Here is a 21529-nt window from a genome sequence, read left to right as displayed (position 1 = left end):
ACCGTCACTTGCTAATCTTCATCAATGTGATTCATGCGTCTCAGTTGAGGAGGCACATACTAGATCCGTCTCATGTGATCTAAATGGATGATGTGTAGGTGAGAGACAATCTGACTATTGAGGTATCACCGATGTGGATGGAGGTTTGATAAATGAAGTAGTTGTGTGATAAAGTGATTACCTTGGTGAAGGTAGCTTAGCGAAGATCAACTGGTGGGAACGTAACTTGGGAGCTTGAGAGCGAGATGATGGATTCATATCCAAATCTGTTCACTTGAGGTAATTTTCGAGGGCGAATATTATTTAAGTGGGGGAGAGTTGCAACACCCCGTTTTTTTATAACTTATTTATATTAATTAATTATAAATTTATGTGTGTATCTAATTATTACTTATGTGATAATTAAGATGTGTTAGGGCAACAAGGGTGGATGACTCTTAGGTAGAGAGTGTGAAGAGTAATTAGAGGTTGATAGATTTATTTAGAATTATTTAATTGATTAAAATAATTTTTTAGGGTTATTATTTAAATGAAATAATAAAATAAAAAGAAATAATGAGTTAGGGGTGGAAAGTGAGAATTATGGAGAATTAAAATAAATAATGTAAGTTAGTAATAAGTTGGGCTTTAATGGAGTATTAGAAAGATAAAAATTAGGTTTTTGATTTATGAAGAGAGAAGTGAGGGAAAAAGTTCAGAGTAAGTGGAACTTTTGGAATTAGAGAAAAAAAGGCAAGAGAAGAGAAAAACAAGGAAAACCTAAGGAGAACTCTAGGGAAGGGAAGTCATAGCCAAAAGCTTAGATTTTTCTGGAATTGCAAGGTAAAGTGAGAATTTAGTTCAATAATAAGGATATGAATGGAAAGGTAGAAGAAAGTTTAATTGTTTTTGGATTGATGATGAATGTTGATATTTGTTGAATGAAATTTATGCTTTAAAGTGTTCATGTAGGTTCACCATGGATGATGTTTGAGGTTTTAGGGATTGATATAGTATATAGATCCATGATTATATGAAAATAAATAGTGATTGATATAGGTATATTTATGATTTAGTTTAAAATTATGAAATATTTTTGGTGATGATTTCATGGATGTTTTTGAGGTTGGAGAAAATAAAAATCGTGCTGGAAATTAAAAAAAAACTTTTTGGTAACGCATTCGTGCACGATTATGATCATAACTTTCAACTCCTAAATCATTTTCCGACGGAGTTTGAAGCGTTGGATAGCTGAAACAGAGTGTTATAACTTTATTTCAGGAGTAAAATATTTTTGATGATGATTTTATGGATGTTTTTTGGGTTGGAGAAGAAGAAAATTGTGTTGGAAATTTCAGAAAAATAACAACTTTTTGGTAACGCGTTCATGCACTGTTTTAATCATAACTTTCAACTCGTAAATAATTTTGGCAGGGGGTTTGAAGCGTTGGGTAGCTGAAGCAGAGAACTATAAATTTATTCCAAGGGTAAAATATTTTTGGTGATGATTTCGTAGATATTTTGTGGTTGGAGAAGATGAAAATCGTGCTAGAAATTTCAGAGAAACAACAACTTTTTGGTAACGCCTTCGTGCACGGTTTTGATCATAATTTTCAACTCGTAAATCATTTTGGGACCGGGTTTAAAGTGTTAGATAGTAGAAACAAAGGGGTATAACTCTGTTTCAGGAATAAAATATTTTTTAACAATTTTATCAGAGGTTTATATATGTGGAAAATAAGTGTATAATGTGATGAATATGGACAAGATCTGTATTGACAAATTATTTGATGTGTTATGAATGATTGGGATGGTGTATTTGATTATATTGGTGGTAGTCCAGAAAGGTGGATTACGTTATGCATGGTTGCAATTGTGTGATCGATTATGGATCACTAAATATTATTATAATGATTGTGTTAATTGTATCATTACCATGTCATACATTCATTGTTGATATGTTAAAGGAGATAAGTCATAGGCTTGAAGGGGGATGAAAGACTTATCCGGAACTCAGAAGGGAGAGTTTGGGATTCCGAAGGTGGAATCAAGGTCTTAAGAAGAACCAAATGTTGAATTGGTACCACATGCATATGAGTCGTTGTCGTGAGTCGCATAACATGAATGCAATATATGCGTGAAATATAACTATGTGGGATGCTGGTGTTGTTTTATGTGATGTTGATGATAATTTTGGCGTGAGAATGTGATATGTTGATGTGCATGATTGTGTAGATGTTGTACTCTATTTTACATTCTATGTTGTTATTATTGAAATGAATTCTCACTCCCTCTGTTTAAATGTTGCCTTTACATGGGCATTTTGCATATACTCAAGAGTAGGGTGGCAAAACGGGCTCGGCCCGCGGGACATGCCCATTTTGCCCGCACTTTTGTGCGGGGCGGGTCAAGGATTTAGGTCCTCACCCTCAAATGTGTCCGCTCCGCCCCGCCCCGTTTTTTTCGCGGGCTTTTGCGGACACGTGTATTTACATAAATTTTTGCATTTTTAGGCTTAAAGAGTGCAGTGCCCGCGGGCTTTCCCCGCCCGCCCTCACTTTTTTGCGGGGCGGGTCTAAGTTTTAGGCCCGCATCCTCAACTATGACCGCCCCGCCCTGTTTTTTTGTGGGCTTTTGCGGGGCGGGCCTAAACGGGGCGGGCATGCCCGTTTGCCACCCCTACTCAAGAGTATAAAAGCCGTTGTGAGTGGAAGTCAACTCTGTGAGCTATTTCTTTTAGTTTATTGATGTTAGTCTTGATTATGCTCTGATATGTAACACTAGAGAACAAATTATTTTTTTATGTTAAAATTTTCTGAGAGACAATGCATGCTCTCGTATTTTTTTTATGTTATAGCGTGATATCACCTGGAGAAAACTCACGAGTCGATGCTTTTAATTTTGTTATGAAAACTTTTATGAGATGTTAGATTGATATGTTTTTTTATTATGATTCCGCTGCAAAGATATTCATATGTCGTGTAAACATCCTAAGTGCAAATATATGCAGTAAAATATTTTGTTGTAACCCGTGCTATGGAGCAGACTATGATTATTGTGAGTGACACCCTAAGTGATAGTATTATGTTAATTAAATTCTTTGATAATTACGCGCGAGTTTTTAGGATGTTACAACATGCACACCGATCATCGGGTTCACCACTGTGGATATGAACCATAGTGACCGTGTTAAATTGCAGTTCGACATTCTTCAACACATCTCAGATCCCCTGACAAACCTCTAAAAATGACATCTACAAAGAGTTAACGACCAATACAGGGCCGGCCACTGGGCCCGGACAAGAAAGCCCACAACCCAGGGCCTCAAAATATGAGGGCCTCAAAATTTTGAGAGGTATAGTTGAGAAATTATAATACCGAAATATTAAAAAATATATACTGTTTATGAAATTAATAAATAATTTGTAGTGTGCAACCCAACGGTCTAGTCTTTGGTTTTGATGTTGAATGTTGGTTCAAAACTCAGCACTTCTAAAACTTTATTTAGTTTTTTATTGAAAGGATGCAAAAAAAACATAGTTACATATATGTATCAATATGTCAACCAACATTTTAATTATAAATTAATTTTTATATAATCGATTAAAATTTATAATGAGATCTTAAATCAAATTTTATTCTCGATGGGTATTTATTCTAACCCTTATAATATTATTTTAATTTATTTCAATATAAGTTTTAGAGGCTATTTATAAGTTATAATTAAATATATAAAATTTCATCATACAACCAACTCATATACTATCAAATTTTTATGATGAAATTTGATCCATTATCATTTGTACTTTGATTTATTATTTTTCTTTTGATTATAGAAAGATATATTACTAAAATTTATTTTATAACAATATAATAAAATGTTAGCAATATTAATATTATTTTTAATTAAGTTGTCATGACTAAATAGATAATGGGGAAACATGTGAATTTCTCGATCGATCTACGTGACACAAGATGTCTGTTTATGCATATTTCTTATTTATAAATATTTATATAAATTAATAAAAGATGATTGTTTTTGAATTCTTTCTGTTATTTTTTATTAGGGTTCAATTTTTGAAATTGGAACAAAGCCTCTAAAGTGTTTGAGATGACTTTGGTTATGATTGATCCAATAACTCTTGGACATGAAAAAAAAAAACTTGATAAATAACAAATTCTACATGAAAAAATTATGAAAAATAATTGTATGACAGAGCCCCGATTTTGATTAATTGCTCAGTTTTTTTGTTACGAGCCAATTTTTATTATTTGCCATGAGCCTCTAAAAAGTCACGACCGACCCTGGACCAATGAAACTTTAACCCCTGACAAAGCTTCACTAAATCTGAGTGTCGAAAATGGAAGCACCAACATGACCATGTCTTAAGTGACGTTGTGATGTTAACCGAAGAAAAAACAACTCGTAATTATATGGCTCGGTATAGATCGGTTGGATTTGAGTTTCTCGCCGAGGATATGTACCTATGCAATCCACGTCAAGTCACTTACATATAAGAAGGTTCAACATCTAACCCCCACAAAATTACCGGACCACAAACAGGCAAACCTACAACCTTAACATGCCAAACACTCAAACATCAATGTGCCCTAAACACATCATCATACCATAGTTGCCATAGCCAAAATATTCATCATTTAACACCAATTGTCCCTCATACTATAGGCAAGAAGTCCAAACATCACAAAACTAAAACATGCAACAAGCAGATGGCTACCAAACACCACGACAACCATTTCAACTTTTTCCCAAAGAATCATTCACACTAATATCGCCCTTCAATCGTCCCAGTCGCACTCCAATAATTCAAACACACCCCAACTACTCTGGCATGGATCACAAACTCAGTTACGGCGGTATCGTTTCATTTCATACACATGATTTCATAGAATTGATTGAACTTCTTAGGGAATCTGGTGTAGGTGGTGGTGATGTTTTCGGGTCCTCAAATTCTCAAACACCTAGGGTGGATCAACAACGTGAGTTACGACCACGCATTAGGATAACTAGGGGATGTGGAACCTGAGATCGGTTGGGTAATCCCGGTCAACGACATTAGTATTTTTGGTTTTCGTATGTAAACCTAACCTAATATTAATATTAATATTTCCAATTTCGACTTTTATATAAAATATCAATCATTATAAAAAAAAAATACAACTCACACTAGTGTCAAGCCAATTGGCGTCAACACTAAAACATTACACACATGCTCTAATTAGATTGACAACATTAGATGCAGAAACCAATCCAATTGATGTTTCCTTTTAAAATTTGGATGCAGTCGCCAATTCATTTGACATCAATAATTTGACGATTTTTTTTATAAATAAAGTAGTTTAAAAAATTGTTTAAAATGTGAATTAGTTTAGAATTTTTCTTTTAAAAAATTGAGATTTTACGATATTGCAAATCAAAATCAAAATGGCAATATTGCTACTAGCATGTGGAGTTGGTCAGAAGGCTTAAGAAAGTTGTCCTTGAATTGACGCAAAGACTTGGAAAAAGGAATTCAAGATTGACCTCGACAATTATATACAACAATTTAAATCTGGTTACAATGTAGTATATATTTCTCAATTTTTATTTTAAAATTGGGTCATCCTAACGATTGTATATTTTTAAGTCACCAAACATTTAAGTCCAATAAATTGATGCCATAAATATACATACGCGTGAAATATCACTCAAATAATATCCATAATTATGACACCTAATGGCTATTTTATTTTTTATTTCTATATATGTTTTATTCTATTTTGCATAAAATAACTTATCTGGAATTGTTGGTTCGAATTTATAACATCTGATTTATTTATTTTTTTAGCGTAAAATTTCAATGATTAAATTACTCAAAAAAAAAAGTTAACATTTTCACATAAATTAATAAACTATAATAACAGAAAGAAAAATAGTCACTTTACCAAAATATTCAAATTAGAGAGTACAATTAAAAAATTAAAAATAAAATTACATTGATAATTTAAAGTGATAGAATTTTAAAATAAATGATTTTTTAAAATTTAATAATTATTTTAGAACGGACGGAGTAATTTATATAATTTTTTTATTAAAACAATTTATTATGTATTTATATATTTACTTCTAGTATAAATACAAAAAAAAACTAAAAGACAAGAAAGACAAATACTGTTAATTAGATAATGCAATTACGAAATAATAATTAATATTATATTATTTTTTCCAGATAATATTATTTTTAAATAATTTAATTTCAGTTAATATATATATATATATATATATATATATATATATATATATATATATATATATATATATATATATATCCTATAAATTGATGTCACTAATATTTAGACTTTTAGAAAATTAAAATTATGAATTAAATCATATTTCACTATCTATATAATTATATTTCTTTCCATTCTTCTCCTTCTTTTAGAACTAAAACCCTTGAACACTCAACAATTCTTCAGCATCTTATTAGGCAAAGTAAAGCACCAAGAATAGAATTAGATACCAATATATAGCAATAAATTATTTTTGTATATATGATATGATTTTCTAGGAACCACACCACTGACACTTGCACCTTCCTTTGTGTTTCCTTTTTACTTATTATTTATTTCTTCTGATCACCATAAAAAATTACATTACAATATACATATATATACATGCCAATGTTTCAATATATATAGAGAGAGAAAATCTTAGTTATTTGAATTGATGCTATGGGAAATTTGTTAGGTAAAAATAAAAAGCATGAGTCTGAGAAACAGCATTCTAGGAATGATAAAGAAAGAGGTGGAAGAATCTCTTCTCTTAATTTTCAAACTCAAAATCAAAAACCTATTCCATTACCACTTCCACCACAAGTTGCTTCTTCTATGTCTAGGAAATCAAGTTTTGGGAAACAAAATTCTGGACAAAGTTCAAATACTAAGAAACCTACCAAGAAATATGCTTTCATTCCAGATAACTTCACTACCCTTGAACAGGTATGCTTTTCTAATAATTACTTTTTCTTAACACATAATATTACTAATTAAAAAATAGTGCAACATTATATCATAATTTTTGAGATTTTAGTGTTTTATGTTTTTTTTTGTTAAGATGTTTTTGTGAAATTTAAATATTAACCTTCTCTTTGTGTGAAATTAATTATTTGTTAGCATAATTTATAATTTTCCTAAAGAGTATAAGCAATTATTTGTTATTTTCATAATCAATGATAAACTAGTAGCTAATTAATTTTTTAATTGATACAAGTTTGATAAAAAAAACATATTGAAAATATAGATACAAATTAAGTTAGCAACCATCGTCGCCGTTGAGCCGACAAAAACTGATATTGTTAGATTGAATATCATCACGTCAATAATTGTATATCAGAATTTTTAGTGGTTATTACTATTTCGTCTACAAACAAAAATAATTTAGTGGTTATTACTATTTCGTGTACAAACAAAAATAATTAACGACATTGAGTTTCATGATTATAAACTTATAAAATTGTAACCAAAAATACTCTTGAATGAAATTATTTGTTAATGGAAGTAATTACTAATTAATGAACACTCCAGCTTGAACCATAGACCACTAATTAAATTGTTTTTGTTTAAATAAAAGGGAAAAAAGAATATTAAAAGTATGGTAAAGCATATTACTTTTTCTTTAATTAGAGTTTACAACTTTTTTAAAGGACATGAATATATTAAGAACCTATGTTCTATAGGGTGGATTTGGTAAACTTGATTACCAAACCATTCATATTAATTAGTGATTAAGATATTTGATTTGTTTTGTATTTTGTAAAAAAAAAATTAAAGAGAAACAATTCAAATATTGTGAGAAATTATATTTTTATTATGAATTTTTAATAGAAATGATATTTTATAGGTCATTGCGGCCCTTAGGAAAGAAGGTTTAGAGTCATCAAATCTCATCCTTGGAATTGATTTCACAAAGAGTAATGAATGGACTGGTAAGTTCCACCACACAAACAAATAAGTGATTCCCTCAATGATCAATTATCCATGCATGCAAGTTATATGTAAAAAGCCATGATTAAGGCCTAAAGTTTGTTATATATTGTTAGGTTTTGATTATAATCAATGTTTTAAAAGTTAGTCCAAACATCTAAATCATGATTCAACGACCTTACTAAACTCAAATTGAAATAAAATTGTCATCGAGTATCTCCAAATTTAATAATAGAATCGCAAACAATAGACATGCTGCTGGTTGATGGTTTAACTGGATGAACTTTTCGGTTCGGTTTTTAAAACATTGGTTATACTAATTTATTGTTGAAGCCAATGAATCCAAATTTGTTTTTGAAGGTAAAGTCTCATTCAATAATAGAAGCCTACATGCAATTGGAGAGACACCTAACCCTTATGAGAAAGCCATAACAATTATTGGCAAGACTTTAGCTCCCTTTGATGATGACAACTTGATTCCATGCTTTGGTTTTGGTGATGGTGAGTTCTCTATTCCTTAAAGTATAACATGTAAAAAAATGATTTAATTAATAGCTTTTTCAATTCATTATTCAGCTACTACACATGATCAACAAGTATTCAGCTTTCATAGTGATCATTCACCTTGCCATGGTTTTGAGGAAGTTTTGGATTGCTACAAAAAAGTTGTTCCAAACTTGAAACTCTCAGGACCAACTTCTTATGCTCCTGTCATTGAGGCTGCAATGGACATAGTTGAGAAAAGTCATGGCCAATTTCATGTCTTGGTTATCATTGCAGATGGCCAGGTATATATAACCTCGGTAGCACTGACACTGATACCTATGGAAAAAAACGTGCCTGTGTTAATGTAAAGTGTCTGTGTATGTGTCCATGCTTCATTGTATATAACATATACTGCCACTGACACAACACCGACACTTGTGGTTATGTTCAATTCATTTCTTTTTTTAAATTACTATTGATGTCGACGTGTCAGTGTCGTGTCCAGTGTCTATGTTTGTGTTTGTGTCCATGCTTCATTGTATATAACATTGATAAGAACTTTTTGTTTCATTTTAAGGTTACAAGAAGCGTAGATACTAATGATTATGAACTAAGCCCTCAAGAAGAGAAGACAATCAAAGCAATTGCTAATGCAAGGTAGATAATTTGATGGACTAAAGAATTTGGAAACAGCTTCATTAGATGATTAATTAATAACATTAGTTTATATCTATGTTCATTCTTTGTTTATGATACAGTGCATATCCGCTTGCTATAGTTCTGGTTGGAGTTGGCGATGGACCATGGGAAGACATGCAAAAGTTCGACGACAAGATTCCAGCTCGCGATTTTGATAACTTTCAGGTATGACATTGAAATATTACACCATAAAAATGTGCACCGTAAGTCATAATCTACTTGAATTCGTATCTCGTGTTCTCTACTTTTATATATTCAACTTTCTTCGGTGAAACGTCAAATATCGGATAATCTAACAGATAAAGTTTATTTGTCCACTTTGTACAGTTTGTTAATTTCACGATGATCATGTCTAAAAACACAAGCCCTGCCGAGAAAGAAGCAGCTTTTGCTCTGGCCGCTCTCATGGAGATCCCTTTCCAATACAAAGCATGCATCGAATTTCAAAAACTTGGGTATGATCCTTAATCAGGTCTTATGCTAATAACACGCGCCAGAATTTCGCACATCTTTTTGTCACATGTCTATGAAATCTTACGATGAAAAGTGAAGAAATCTATAATGCTTATGATATACTTTTGATTCAGTAAAGTGATTATGTTTTCTTCTGTTTGTGTATACATGGATAACAGGCGCGTAACAGGAAGAGCAATGAGAATAATTCCAAAAACTCCTCCTGTTGTTTATTCTCGTCCTGCACCAAACATTCCGACAGCATCAACAACAACATCAACAACAACAACAACAGATGAACAAAATCAATCTGCCTGTCCTGTTTGTTTGACCGATGCAAGAGATTTGGCGTTTGGATGTGGGCACATGACTTGCAGAGATTGTGCATCAAAGTTAAGTCATTGTCCAATATGTAGAGTCAGGATCACTAGTCGTCTTAGAGTATACACTGGTTGATGATGTTGCACTATAGAGCTTAGAAAATCGACATGGATTTCTTATAAATTAACATAATGAGATTGGTGGACATGGAAAAGTGGAATGAGTTTCTGTAAGTTTGAACCTCCTCCACTTCCAACTGACTTTTTTAAATTTCAAGAAACAGTTAATCTATATTTCTAATTTTTCCTTTAAAAGTAACATTTCATGTAAAAAAACTTATAATGAAATGGAGGAAATATACATTTTGTTCTAACTTTGATCGTAATATCATAAATCATGCTAACATTTTGCAGAAAATCTTGCATCAAAATGCAATTCATACTTTCATTTCAAAATTAAGTAAATCTGTCAATATTCAATAACTACAATTTCTTAGATTACATGTAAGTATTTATTTCTAAACTACTATACAACTTAGGATACAACACTTTTATTGGACAAACTCTTGAACCGGATTAATCTTCTCCGAAATTATGACAACCGAAAACACAAATTAATATGAAAAGAATTTACACTCCATTGTGCAAATGAATACCGGAACCCTTCACCTTTGGATGAAGTATCTTCCATGATCAAAATCCATATACATATACCTTTTCAAGAACTTTGGCCTACTATAAAATCTAAACAAACTATCAACAGAGCAGTGTTATACAACAAGAAACTAGTTATTTTCCTCGATAGAGAAGTACTCCTCAGGCTGCTTTTGCCAAAAGAAATTTGCATCCTCTATCCATCGAGAATGAACCAAAAACTTTTTTTCTTTCAGTGCCCACCGGGACTCCCTAGTTCCAACATTGTTAGAAACTACATGTGTCACATTGGGCTCAAGTTTATTTAAACAACTAGCTCCTAGCTTCTTTGCTATCTTCTTGAGTGTTGGCAAGTCACGGCGTAAAGCACGGCTTAAAACAATCACACATCCGCTTAAGATTTCACTTCGAAGTGATGACAAAACCTAGAAAACATGAATTGATTTGCAAGAATTACATCATCAGAATATATCACACTAGCATGACAAATTAGCTTATATTTCCTTTAACAAAAAGCAAGAACTAGAAGACAGACCAATATCAACAAGATAACTGACTACCTCCCTCACATCTCTGTCATCGAGATCTTCTTTAAAGAAAGTGCAGTGTATATGTTTGAGCACTTTGAGTATTTTGGCAAGCGGTCCATCTGCTTCACTTTCATCTATCCGCAATGCAGCAAGTGATTTGCATTTGTAGCCAAAGTTCTCACAACTTGAATTGAAAAAGATGTATCTATTCATCAATATCAGATTATCTTTGTGCTTCGGCCATACCTAACAAATTTGTTAGCAAAACTTTCATACATCACAATAAAATGAGATAACTTTAGTTTTATAGATTCTCCAAGGTGGAAGTAGTAGTATTCTGTAAGCTTCAAATAAATAGATCAATTATGTATATAGTCAAAACTTCCATCTAAGTTGTCTTCCCAGGGCCTTTTTTATACTCCCATTGGCATAAAACCATGTTAGACCAAAACAGCAATGGAAGAATGAGATGTGTGAATGTCGTGTATCTAGTGATTACACAAGAGTCGTATTTTTAATTGCTAGCAGTTATTATCTGGGTTGAAAGTCCTACATTAGAGGATATATGATTTGAAAATATGTTTATGAAGATTTTGTCCATGTGGTTTTCTTCCATAAAATCCACACGATTCTTTTCTGTAAGACAGATTTCCTACCATTTGTTTCCTATAATTCTCATTGATAATTGATAATTCATTACAATTTATTGTAACCTCTCTATATAAGCTGTCCTTGACGGACGAATAAAACATTACATTTGCCTCCTATTGTCTACATAACATCAGTAGCTCCAGTTCTCTAATCTAGGATTTTCTTCTTTTTTTGTTTCTTTTTTCCCTTTCTCCATGGAAAGCCAAAATGCTTGGAAACAAGCCCTAGTTGGCTCATCTCATAATAGCATCAGTCATGACTCCACGACAACGAGAGACGGTGCAGGCAGGGGCAAAGGAGGCGTCGTTGGTGGTGATGCCAGATGGGGAATAGGGAGCGACACCAGGCCTGGTGTCATAGGAGGCGGGGCACTGCTGGTGGCCCGGGACAGTTATTTGACGGTGATTCGGACAACACCTTCAGCACTAGCTTTTATAATCAGAAGGGATATTCAAATGAACTTGAGGTCAATGTTCCACATATAAACGGAAAAAATCATATCGAATGGGCCCAAACAACTTGTCTGGTCTAGGAAGTTTGGATTTCTTACAGGAAACCTGGCAAAAACCGCAGACAAAAATCCTCATTACAAACAATGGAATTCAGAAAAATTGTTAATTTTATTGTTAGGTTAGTTAACTCTATGGAACCAACAATTGGTGTTGAATTAATGCATGTAACAGAATTAATGGAAGCATTGAGAGAGAATTGAATTAATTCCTTCAATCTGATGAATACAATGGAAGGAAACTCTATTTATACAGTTGGAATTCATAATGGAAAACGGCGGGAAAATGCTAAAATTGAGAAGTAACTAACTACTAGTTTAGTTATTCAACTTACTACTAACTAAACTTAATCAAAATTAAGCATTCTTAGCCATTGGATCTTAACATGGACCCAAACAACTTGTCTGGTCTAGGAAGTTTGGATTTCCTACAGGAAACATGGCAAAAACCACAGATGAAGATCATCATTCCAAACAATGGAATTATGAAAAATTGTTAATTATTGTTAGGTTAGTTAACTCTATGGAACTAACAACCGGTAAGCCTTTCACATTCTTAACATCTGCAAAGGAGGTCCGGGAAGCCGTGAGAAACGCATAAAAGGTGTCAAATTTGCCTGAGATAAAAGGTGTCAAATTAAAAAAATTTATTCTCACTATCATTTAAAATTTGAACTTATGATTGACGGTAGGTACTAAGGAGAGTGGAAGACGCTACTACTTTGACATTAGATCTGAATCACAACAACCTTTCAAACCATTAAGTTCCTACTATGGATCTTGGAGAGTTAGTGACACCAGAGAGAGAGATTCCAATGATAAACAAAGAAGAAGACGCTTATAGGTAGGTGATTTGTATAAACAAATACTTTGAGGTGATGCAAACAACAAAGGAGAAGATGACACATGTTGTGAAGACATGAGATATCAAGTGGCGGAGCCAACATGGTTTGAGAGGGTTCAAATGAACTTAAAAATGTCCACTTAATTCAACATGTCTTGAATTTTTGTTGCACCTTCAGGATAAAGTTTCTGGCTCCGCCACTGGTCATGTTCTCATACGGTGGCTTAGTTGGAATCAACGTCATCCAAAGCATGTTGGGAAACTTTCATATTGGCATTTCTATGGTGTTTTAAGCTGAAATACCCAAACTTGTTGCTAATATCAAATGATGAAGGAAAATTGGTTCATGAATGGGAAGGTAGCATAGCATAAGCATGGACAACAAAGGCGTGGGTAACTGCATCCAAACAGAGACAACGTCGGAAAAGGAAGAGACAACAACAAAATGGGTACAAAAATTTAAGAGGAGACAACGGGTGATCATGGAACTTGAAAGGAGCGGGTACTAAATCATTGGCAAAATGATGAAGAAAGACGCCACCTTAGTTAAAATTGGGTCGCAGTACGCTAGCGACAAATCAGATCAAGGATTGTGTGCCGCCACAAAAAAGAACCAAGATTCAAGAGAATTTGTTTGCAAGAATTGAATAGGGAGCAAAGATCAAAGAAACCAGTGGCTTGAGCCAATGAGACTTTATTGTATTAATAAACTTGCTACTAGCATCTTAACAGAGTGTAGTATTCTAGAACCAAATGTATATTGAACTTAATAACACTTCATCAAAGAATAATAGAATAATTAGATAGTGACACTTCATATGTCTCTTCCCAAGACAACATTTACAGATCTTCTAAACAAAAAAATTGTTTCCAAACGTGTATGACATGTAGTCATTCACCAGATTGAAAGGGAGTTGAAAGGGAGTGTTGTAAATAATATATTTTTATATTTATTAGAAGTAATTTGTGTTTGGTCTATTAGTCCATTGGTTAGATTCTTTAGGTTAGAATAGTATATATTGATTGATCATTGCTTGTAAATTATTCATAACTTGAAATACATATTCAGTTTTCACAAAATTATAACTTATACTTTCATAGTAAAGATGCCATTAGTATTTCTCATAATCCAGATAAATTTAATAGAACTAAAGGTGAGAATAGGTGACCAGTTTACCGGCCTACACTCTAGTCTATATAGGCCAAGACCAGACTTTTAAAAAAAAAATAGTAAAAAAAATCTAAGTTTTTTATAAGCCTATTTAATTAAATAGATTAGACCACAAACTATAAAACAAACCTTTTAAATTTATTAGACTGTCCTATTTTAATAAATATGAATAAATTTATTATTTTTTATATTATATTTTGTACTTTATATTAACATACAAAAGTAAAATTTAGTTATCGAAAGAAATTGTGAAAATAAGTTGAAAAATCTTATTAATAATGTCATAAGTTGTTTTCATAAGTTTTCCTAAATAATAAACAAATATTTAGTCTCATTGTACTTTTGTTTCTCTAGTATATTTAAACTAATATTGTACTTTTGTTCTCTAGTATATTTAAACATTAGTTGAATTGCTTATTTGCATATGTTCAAATGATATAGACTTTTTAAGTAGGCTAATAATTCGGCCTTCGAAAATGTCGGACTCGGGCAAAACAATAAACCTATAATAGGCTATAGACCAAACTTAAGCTTTGAATTTTTTAACAGGCCACACTTAAACTTGGCAAACCCTATCTCGGTCCAGCCTATTCTCACCCCTAAATAAAACCAATCATATTAAGATTTATTGTCACTTCATAAAGGAAAACATAGATGCTGGAATTATATGTTTATCATTTGTGACAAAATTTTGGTTAAAATCTTGTCTTTGAACAAATGATAAGCAAGTTGAACATGATAGATATCTATGCACTAATTTGATGGGTGTTGTAATCCGTGAGTTTTTTCTAAAAGAATCCACATGATTCTTTTATTTAATACAAATTTCCTACCATTTGTTTCCTAAAATTCAAAATGAAAGTTTAATATGAAAGTTTAATATTATTTATTATAATCTCTCCCTATATAAGCAGGTTTCGACTAATGACTAAAACATAACAGCATTTACCTCATATTCTCCACAACTGAAATCTACATAAATTAACTATCCCCAAACATTCCAATTAAATAATTCAACCAAAACAAGTCAGAAATTAGCAGTGCACTCACGCGTTCTGTATCATCAAGAATTAGGATTGCACTTTCTTTCTCCAACACCATACGAAGATCCTTCTTGCGTCTTCGAGTTCCATCATCTCGAGAAATCACATTAGCATTGAAGTATTCCCTTTGAGGATCAAGCAGCCTGGCCATCTCTAATGCATAGGACCGATCACCCATAGTGTATATGCACATGTCAAATATTTCACTTGCTTCTTTAAGAAATGTGCGGACAAAGGGCCTCAACTTGGTAACCATTTGTAATTGCTCCATCATGAAGAGGCTACCTTTAAGGAAATCAAGAATTTTATCGTTTCATCATATAAAGTTTAGGGAAGCAGCAGTATATATAAAAAGCCATAAAACCCCAGAACATCAAAGGCGTAATCAATAATTTTTTAAAGAAAATACACAGATGAAGTGATGATGAAGTATATAAATGAGCTTGAAATATATATATATATATATATATATATATATATATATATGATTTATGCTGTTCTATGCGATGATGTGCCGCTTGATACCTGTCTTTTAGAAACCAAAGAACATGAATAAATGTTTATTCAGCAATTTTTTCATAAGAGAATCAGACAAAAAATTCACAAAGCTAAGGCCTATTGCAAGCTTCAAAAAAGCTTTTAACAAACACAACTGTAAGATTAGATAGAATATACTCATACATTTCTCTGACCCACTTTTTCTATAGTATCTTTGGAGATTGACAAATCAAGAAAGGTGTATATATAATGCCAGCATTTCATCAAAAGATGATCTAACAACACACACTAGAACTAGCACACTTTATGTTAATACGGGTCGCTTATTCTATAAAGTTACAATGAAAAAATAAATGAATTTTTACGTAATAAAAACAAACAAAGATGAGGTGCATTAAGCAAAACTTTTAATAAAAAATAAGGATGCCAATTACCAAAAGAAAAGGCGCATGTATACCTTCTAGATAACTTTTCTGAGTTATTATAGGCATTTCTTCTTGGCTCAAACGATTAAGGGTGGTAGAATTTAGCAGTGTGTGATCTAGGTCCAGAACCAAATAAAGCTTTTTACGGCACAATAAATTCTTCATGTCGATATTGCGCAATCTAGAAACTTCCACATCATGAAGTCTTAGTCCCTGATAATAAGAAAAATCTCCATCGTGTTTGCTTGGCAAATTTATGTAGAAAATTGTGTTGTGTATATGATATGATACAACAAGAATTCAAAGAAAAAGACAGAAGAATTGAACGAAATAAGATTTTATTGTAAAGTTTGTCTGAATCAGTGTGACCTAAAAGACAAAACGATACAATACGACTAAATTTGAGAGTACCCAATACCCTATCAAGAATGATACAATAAGGCTAAATTCTAGTGTCCCAATTCTAACTTACAACAATGACAACCTCTTCTATTCCCTCTCCCTCAGATTTATTACAGCTATTTAGTTGTTATTTATAGCTTCCAGCTCATCAACTAGTACTTGCATTACCCTCTCTAAAGCTATTCAACATCAAATCATTATTCCTAACTCTCAGAAAGCAAACAGTACATGGCTCAAATAATCCATCTCCCTTGTTTCAAATTCACACTCCTGTTGGTTGCCTACCAAATTATTCTCCCTCAACAGTAACAGCACCTTGCTCGAGTGGTCTTGGAGTTCTTCCAAATCGCGGCTATATTCGGGGATGTCATAAAAACCAGTGAAACCAACTTACTCAGATAGGGTCTTATGACTTCATTCACGAGACTTTGTAATGTAGTGGGAGCATTTGTAAATCCAAAAGGAATTATAAAGTATTCCTAATGGCCCTCAAATTCAAAAGGAATTACAAAGTATGCCTAATGGCCCTCGTGAGTCCTGAATGCTGTCTTGGGAACATTATTAGTCTAAAGTATACTCGAGAGATTTCTCTAGAAAGCTGTTTATCATGAGCAGTATTTAATTAGTAAAATTTCAAAAAAATCATTCTTTAATAATGGTGTTCCTTTCAATATTAAAGTTTCGAATTTCTATTGGTATGACTGAACCATGACAATATTTATAGTTAAAAAGTAATAAGTATTTACGGCCAATCAGTGTAATGTGCCTTGTTTAGCAGATTTAGAAATATCATCATGGAACTAACAGGTTAATGATTATTTTGTTAATGGTTAGGTATTCGATTTTAATGATTTGAATCCATGAACAGATCTTATTTGTAATGCCTTTTGTGGTGTACTTCTATAGGCTCAATGTTGTTAATTTATTTATTGAACTTTTCTAACAGTGAGGGTAACATGTACAAGTACTTTGGTACCCTATGAGCAAGAGTATTGAAGTTGGCTATCCACACAAATGAGTATATTTTTTTAAAACACAGGTACGGGGACAGGCACTATCATGCTCTACCTTGACACTATTTATTGCCGTCATTAACCATTCAACTGTATGCTTTTATGTGAGAGCCCCAGAACAATAGATAGAAATATATTCTAAATGAGTGGTGTTACAGGCTCACTACAATAATTGTTGGTCAAGATTGATAATAACCATTACACCAAATATTTCAAGTTGATCTTACCATCATTTGAAAATAGCGACGTGCGGCAACAACAACTATCCAAATCTAAGTTATTAGTACCACAAGATAATCATCAGAAACAATGTGTACCTTGTGTATGTACCCAAATAGCAAACCAGATTCCCCATCCAACGTTTGCCCACAACATATACACATGCCTCCAAATGAGCCAGGATGTATACATACATCAACCTTTACAGATGGCACTGCAACAATTTAGAGAGAGTCGTATGAGATTCATAATCATATTTCACAAACATGTGAAAAGATTGTGCATAGTCTAATCCGTTAGAACCTGGAAATAAATTGAAGGTATTCTTGTTAACGAAGGGACTAAAAATAGGTGGTATAAAGTGTACAGTATTGTTTAAGGGGGAGGCGGGACTGTTCAGTTAAAGTGCAGACTACATATAAGAATGCACTGTCAAACAAGCTTAGATTGTACCAGCGAAGTAGTTCAACAAAGCATTAAAGGCAGATAACTAACGGACAATATCACATCTTTTCTTAAAAATTGGTTTGGTTCACTTGCACTAAAACAAAAGCTGTGCGTGATGAATACATCTTTGAAAATTTACATGCATATGTGGCTTGACGGATTCTCGTTTCTAGCAAAGAAAATGAAAGAAACAAAATAATTACCTAATTTCTGTTCCATGGTACCTTCTGAAGTAGACCCCTCAATTTCATCGGTGCTTTCAAACTTACATTTTTTAGTTCTGCTTTAGTTTGTAAGTTAAAGTGTAGCAGAGTGAAATTTTATTATTAGAAAACAAAAAACAAACAAAAAATCAAAGAATACATAATTGTCCCTTAGGTTGACTCAAAATAAATAGGCACAAAAATTAGGAACCCTATAACCATATCTCTCCCATAGGTTGATGCTAATTGGTTCACAATTTCACAATAACAATAATCAGTCTTTCTCCGATAGGTGGAGTTCGCTACATGGATCAAACAATACAAAAATGTTCTCTCACAGGTCATGTCTAAAAATAGGTCATTTGAGTCTTCCTTCACCTTTTATTTTACTATTGGTCTGTGCTACAAAAATGCCTCTTAGTGGTGCTTTTACAATGATAGTAACAAAAACCTATTCTTCAATGATTTTATTCTCGGTCCTATCACATATGGCTCTTAACTCAAGTGTTTTTACCAAATTCTAATCTATTGTAACATTCTAATCTCTATCACATTGCACTTATATTTGTTAGTGTCTCTTTACCCCAGCATTTAGTCCCATACAACACTGGTTCTTAAAATTACTTTAATAAGTTTCCTTTAAGCATAAATGGTTCACAATTCCACAAACCATAAAAGTAAGTTTTCATACAATAGTGAAGATACTTAAGCTAAAGATAGATGAACACACTGTCATTTGACATTTAAGTAAATAATATTCATTCAAAAATATAGTTGATGGTTATGCCCTAAATGTAATTAAAACCTTCCACTGTTATCTTTCACGAGTTTTTGGAAACAAGAATCACTCCTAAGACATTAAAAAACAGTCAACATGAAAAGCATAGATGATAAAAGAAATCAGTTAAAACAGGCTGAAAGTAGCTAGTGAACACAATTTACTAAAATATAATTAAAGACACCCAACTACAATACTAAAAACACTTTGTTCCTACTGAATAAGGTCAGCTAAATTGATCAATGAAATGTCATTGTGCTCTATCAAAAACCAATTTTTTAGATGAAAATGCATCTATATAAGCACCACAGTACTCTATATCTAAACAATATTTAGTCCTCTAAAGTTCAATAAATTGGTAAAATCAAACTTGGCAACAGCTTAACTAATATCAATAAGCATATAATATTAAATAGGTGATGGAGAGCACCTGAAACCCTCTAACTCATTTTGGCTTTCAGCTTCATTATCTGATGATGAGTTGGATGAACTTTCATCTAGTTCATCCTCAATATATGCAATAAGGTCATCACTCTCATCACTGTCAGATGAATCTGTCACAGCACTCATCTGTATTATTGCCATCTAACAAAGCCATATCAGGAAGTAATATCCATACATAAAGAGACTACACAAACCACGGTCGTAATTGTAATGTGAAACAGAAAGCAGCATCTTAATTATATGAAAATTTAGAAACTGGCGCATCAAGTTACCATTGCAACCTTTCAACAAAGCCGGTCTCCATCTAACTCCCATCCGCACAAGAAAAAACATGAATGAGCCCTTGGTATATCAATAGGTTACCACCCACTCAATTACTCATAATTGGCTCACATACAGTCAAAATTTTCAGCTGAAAATTCAACTCAATTTAAAGTATTGTACATCTTTTTTTTGTATACACACCTTATACGCTATAGATATTATAGGAACACTATCAATATAAACTTTTAGAGTAGGAAAATTGATGATCCTCCCCTTACCTTTGCTCTAACAGGATCTCCAAATTTCAGAGATTTCTTTTCTTTTCGTGATTCAACTTTCCTTGCTCGCAGGTTCTAGCCACAAGGAATTTCAAGTTTGTAAACTCTGTCGAGGTGATGAAACTCGCTGCATACAACAAATTGAAATGCATCAGATATACCTAATAACATGTATTCACATTTTCTACATTGCTCACATCTCAAATCAAGCTTAAATAAAAAAAATAGCCAAACAATTTTAAAAAATCAAAATAAAATGAAAATCCAAATAACAAGAAGCAAGATTTTAAATAAAAGGTTCGCAACTACGATTGCCGCAACATCAAGAGTTTTTTATGTTTCCGCAAATGCGATCAAAACCGAGTTTTACCTCAAAGCGATTCTTTGCAATATCAAGAAATGACCATTGAACTGAGACAAGAAACTCAACCCTTAGCAGTTATAATTGGCATTTCAACAAAGAGACGCGCATACTGAAGGGGAAAAACCGAGAGAGAGATAAATCATCGAAATCGAAGCTTTAGAATCAGTATAAACGCAAAAGATAAACTCGCCTGAGTATTTGGTGATCAATTTTGGTTTCTGCAATGAGAATGCAGAACCGGAGCTCCGGCGAGGAACCGTTGCGGTGCTGCGGCAATGGCGCGGTTAGTTCAAAGCTTTAGGAGGGAAGGGTTTTGCTAGTATTTGATTATTTGAACGTCGTGTTCGTTAAAAAGGTTTTAAGGGAAATATAATAAGCAGACCCGACCGGTTCAAAATAAACCCGCCGGTTCACAAATCTTTTTTTAAGATATTCGGAATTAAACCAAATTTACTACCATACACGTTACGAAATTATTAAAATAAAATATTTAGAATATTTATGAAATTAATAATTATTTAATTGAATAAAGAATAATCAAGTTATAAATAAAATAAGATTGATGTTTAATTTATTTCAAGAGTAATCATAGTCTTTATTTTAGATTTAATCAAATAATTAATTGAATAAAAATATTAAGGTTTAAATGCACTTTTAGTCCTCCTAGTTTTGACGTTTTAAATAATTGGTCCCGCTATTACAAAATATTCGATTTTGGTTCTTGAAATTTGATTGTGTTTGGATTTGCATGACCCCCATCCAATTTTGATTATGTGACAACTCATTAATGACGTGGCAGATACTATTTGGATACATGTCAGCATTTTCAAATATTTTAATTTAGAAAATATTAAAAAATATTTTGGATATTGA

At 32.5% G+C, this 21529-nt stretch overlaps 2 protein-coding genes across 2 annotated transcripts; one reads left to right on the top strand and one right to left on the bottom strand.

Annotated features, from left to right (window-relative positions):
• Positions 1-6447: 6447 nt before the first annotated feature.
• LOC127137054 (E3 ubiquitin-protein ligase RGLG4) lies at positions 6448-10294 on the top strand. The gene is made up of 8 exons (XM_051063578.1): positions 6448-6978; positions 7880-7964; positions 8323-8463; positions 8539-8750; positions 9026-9105; positions 9207-9312; positions 9475-9602; positions 9780-10294. Exons 1-8 carry the CDS (start codon positions 6712-6714, stop codon positions 10054-10056), a joined length of 1296 nt encoding a protein of 431 aa, XP_050919535.1. The 5' UTR covers positions 6448-6711; the 3' UTR covers positions 10057-10294.
• Positions 10295-10394: 100 nt separating this feature from the next.
• LOC127137148 (RNA polymerase II C-terminal domain phosphatase-like 4) lies at positions 10395-20978 on the bottom strand. The gene is made up of 8 exons (XM_051063657.1): positions 20663-20978; positions 19737-20419; positions 18529-18608; positions 17977-18092; positions 16277-16457; positions 15329-15606; positions 11135-11350; positions 10395-10999 (listed from the first exon to the last, which is right to left on the bottom strand). The coding sequence occupies exons 2-8, from the start codon at positions 19889-19891 to the stop codon at positions 10706-10708; spliced, it is 1320 nt and encodes a 439-aa protein (XP_050919614.1). The 5' UTR covers positions 19892-20419; positions 20663-20978; the 3' UTR covers positions 10395-10705.
• Between the last annotated feature and the right edge of the window lie 551 nt (positions 20979-21529).

Source organism: Lathyrus oleraceus, chromosome 1 (assembly GCF_024323335.1).
Source record: "Lathyrus oleraceus cultivar Zhongwan6 chromosome 1, CAAS_Psat_ZW6_1.0, whole genome shotgun sequence".
In the NCBI taxonomy this organism is placed as follows: domain Eukaryota; kingdom Viridiplantae; phylum Streptophyta; class Magnoliopsida; order Fabales; family Fabaceae; genus Lathyrus; species Lathyrus oleraceus.
Note: the sequence above shows the minus strand (reverse complement) of the source record. Positions and strands in the feature narration are given on the sequence as shown.

What these genes read in the sequence shown, in the direction of transcription:
- LOC127137148 (XM_051063657.1), bottom strand. Translation starts at nt 19,891, where the DNA reads ATGGCAATAATACAGATGAGTGCTGTGACAGATTCATCTGACAGTGAT. An exon ending in TATTTGGGTACATACACAAG is followed by an intron (nt 16,458 to 17,976) that starts GTACACATTGTT and finishes TCTTATTATCAG; the next exon opens with GGACTAAGACTTCATGATGT. An exon ending in ATGACAGAGATGTGAGGGAG is followed by an intron (nt 11,000 to 11,134) that starts GTAGTCAGTTAT and finishes CATGTTTTCTAG; the next exon opens with GTTTTGTCATCACTTCGAAG.
- LOC127137054 (XM_051063578.1), top strand. Translation starts at nt 6,712, where the DNA reads ATGGGAAATTTGTTAGGTAAAAATAAAAAGCATGAGTCTGAGAAACAG. An exon ending in ATGCTTTGGTTTTGGTGATG is followed by an intron (nt 8,464 to 8,538) that starts GTGAGTTCTCTA and finishes TTCATTATTCAG; the next exon opens with CTACTACACATGATCAACAA. An exon ending in GCGATTTTGATAACTTTCAG is followed by an intron (nt 9,313 to 9,474) that starts GTATGACATTGA and finishes CACTTTGTACAG; the next exon opens with TTTGTTAATTTCACGATGAT.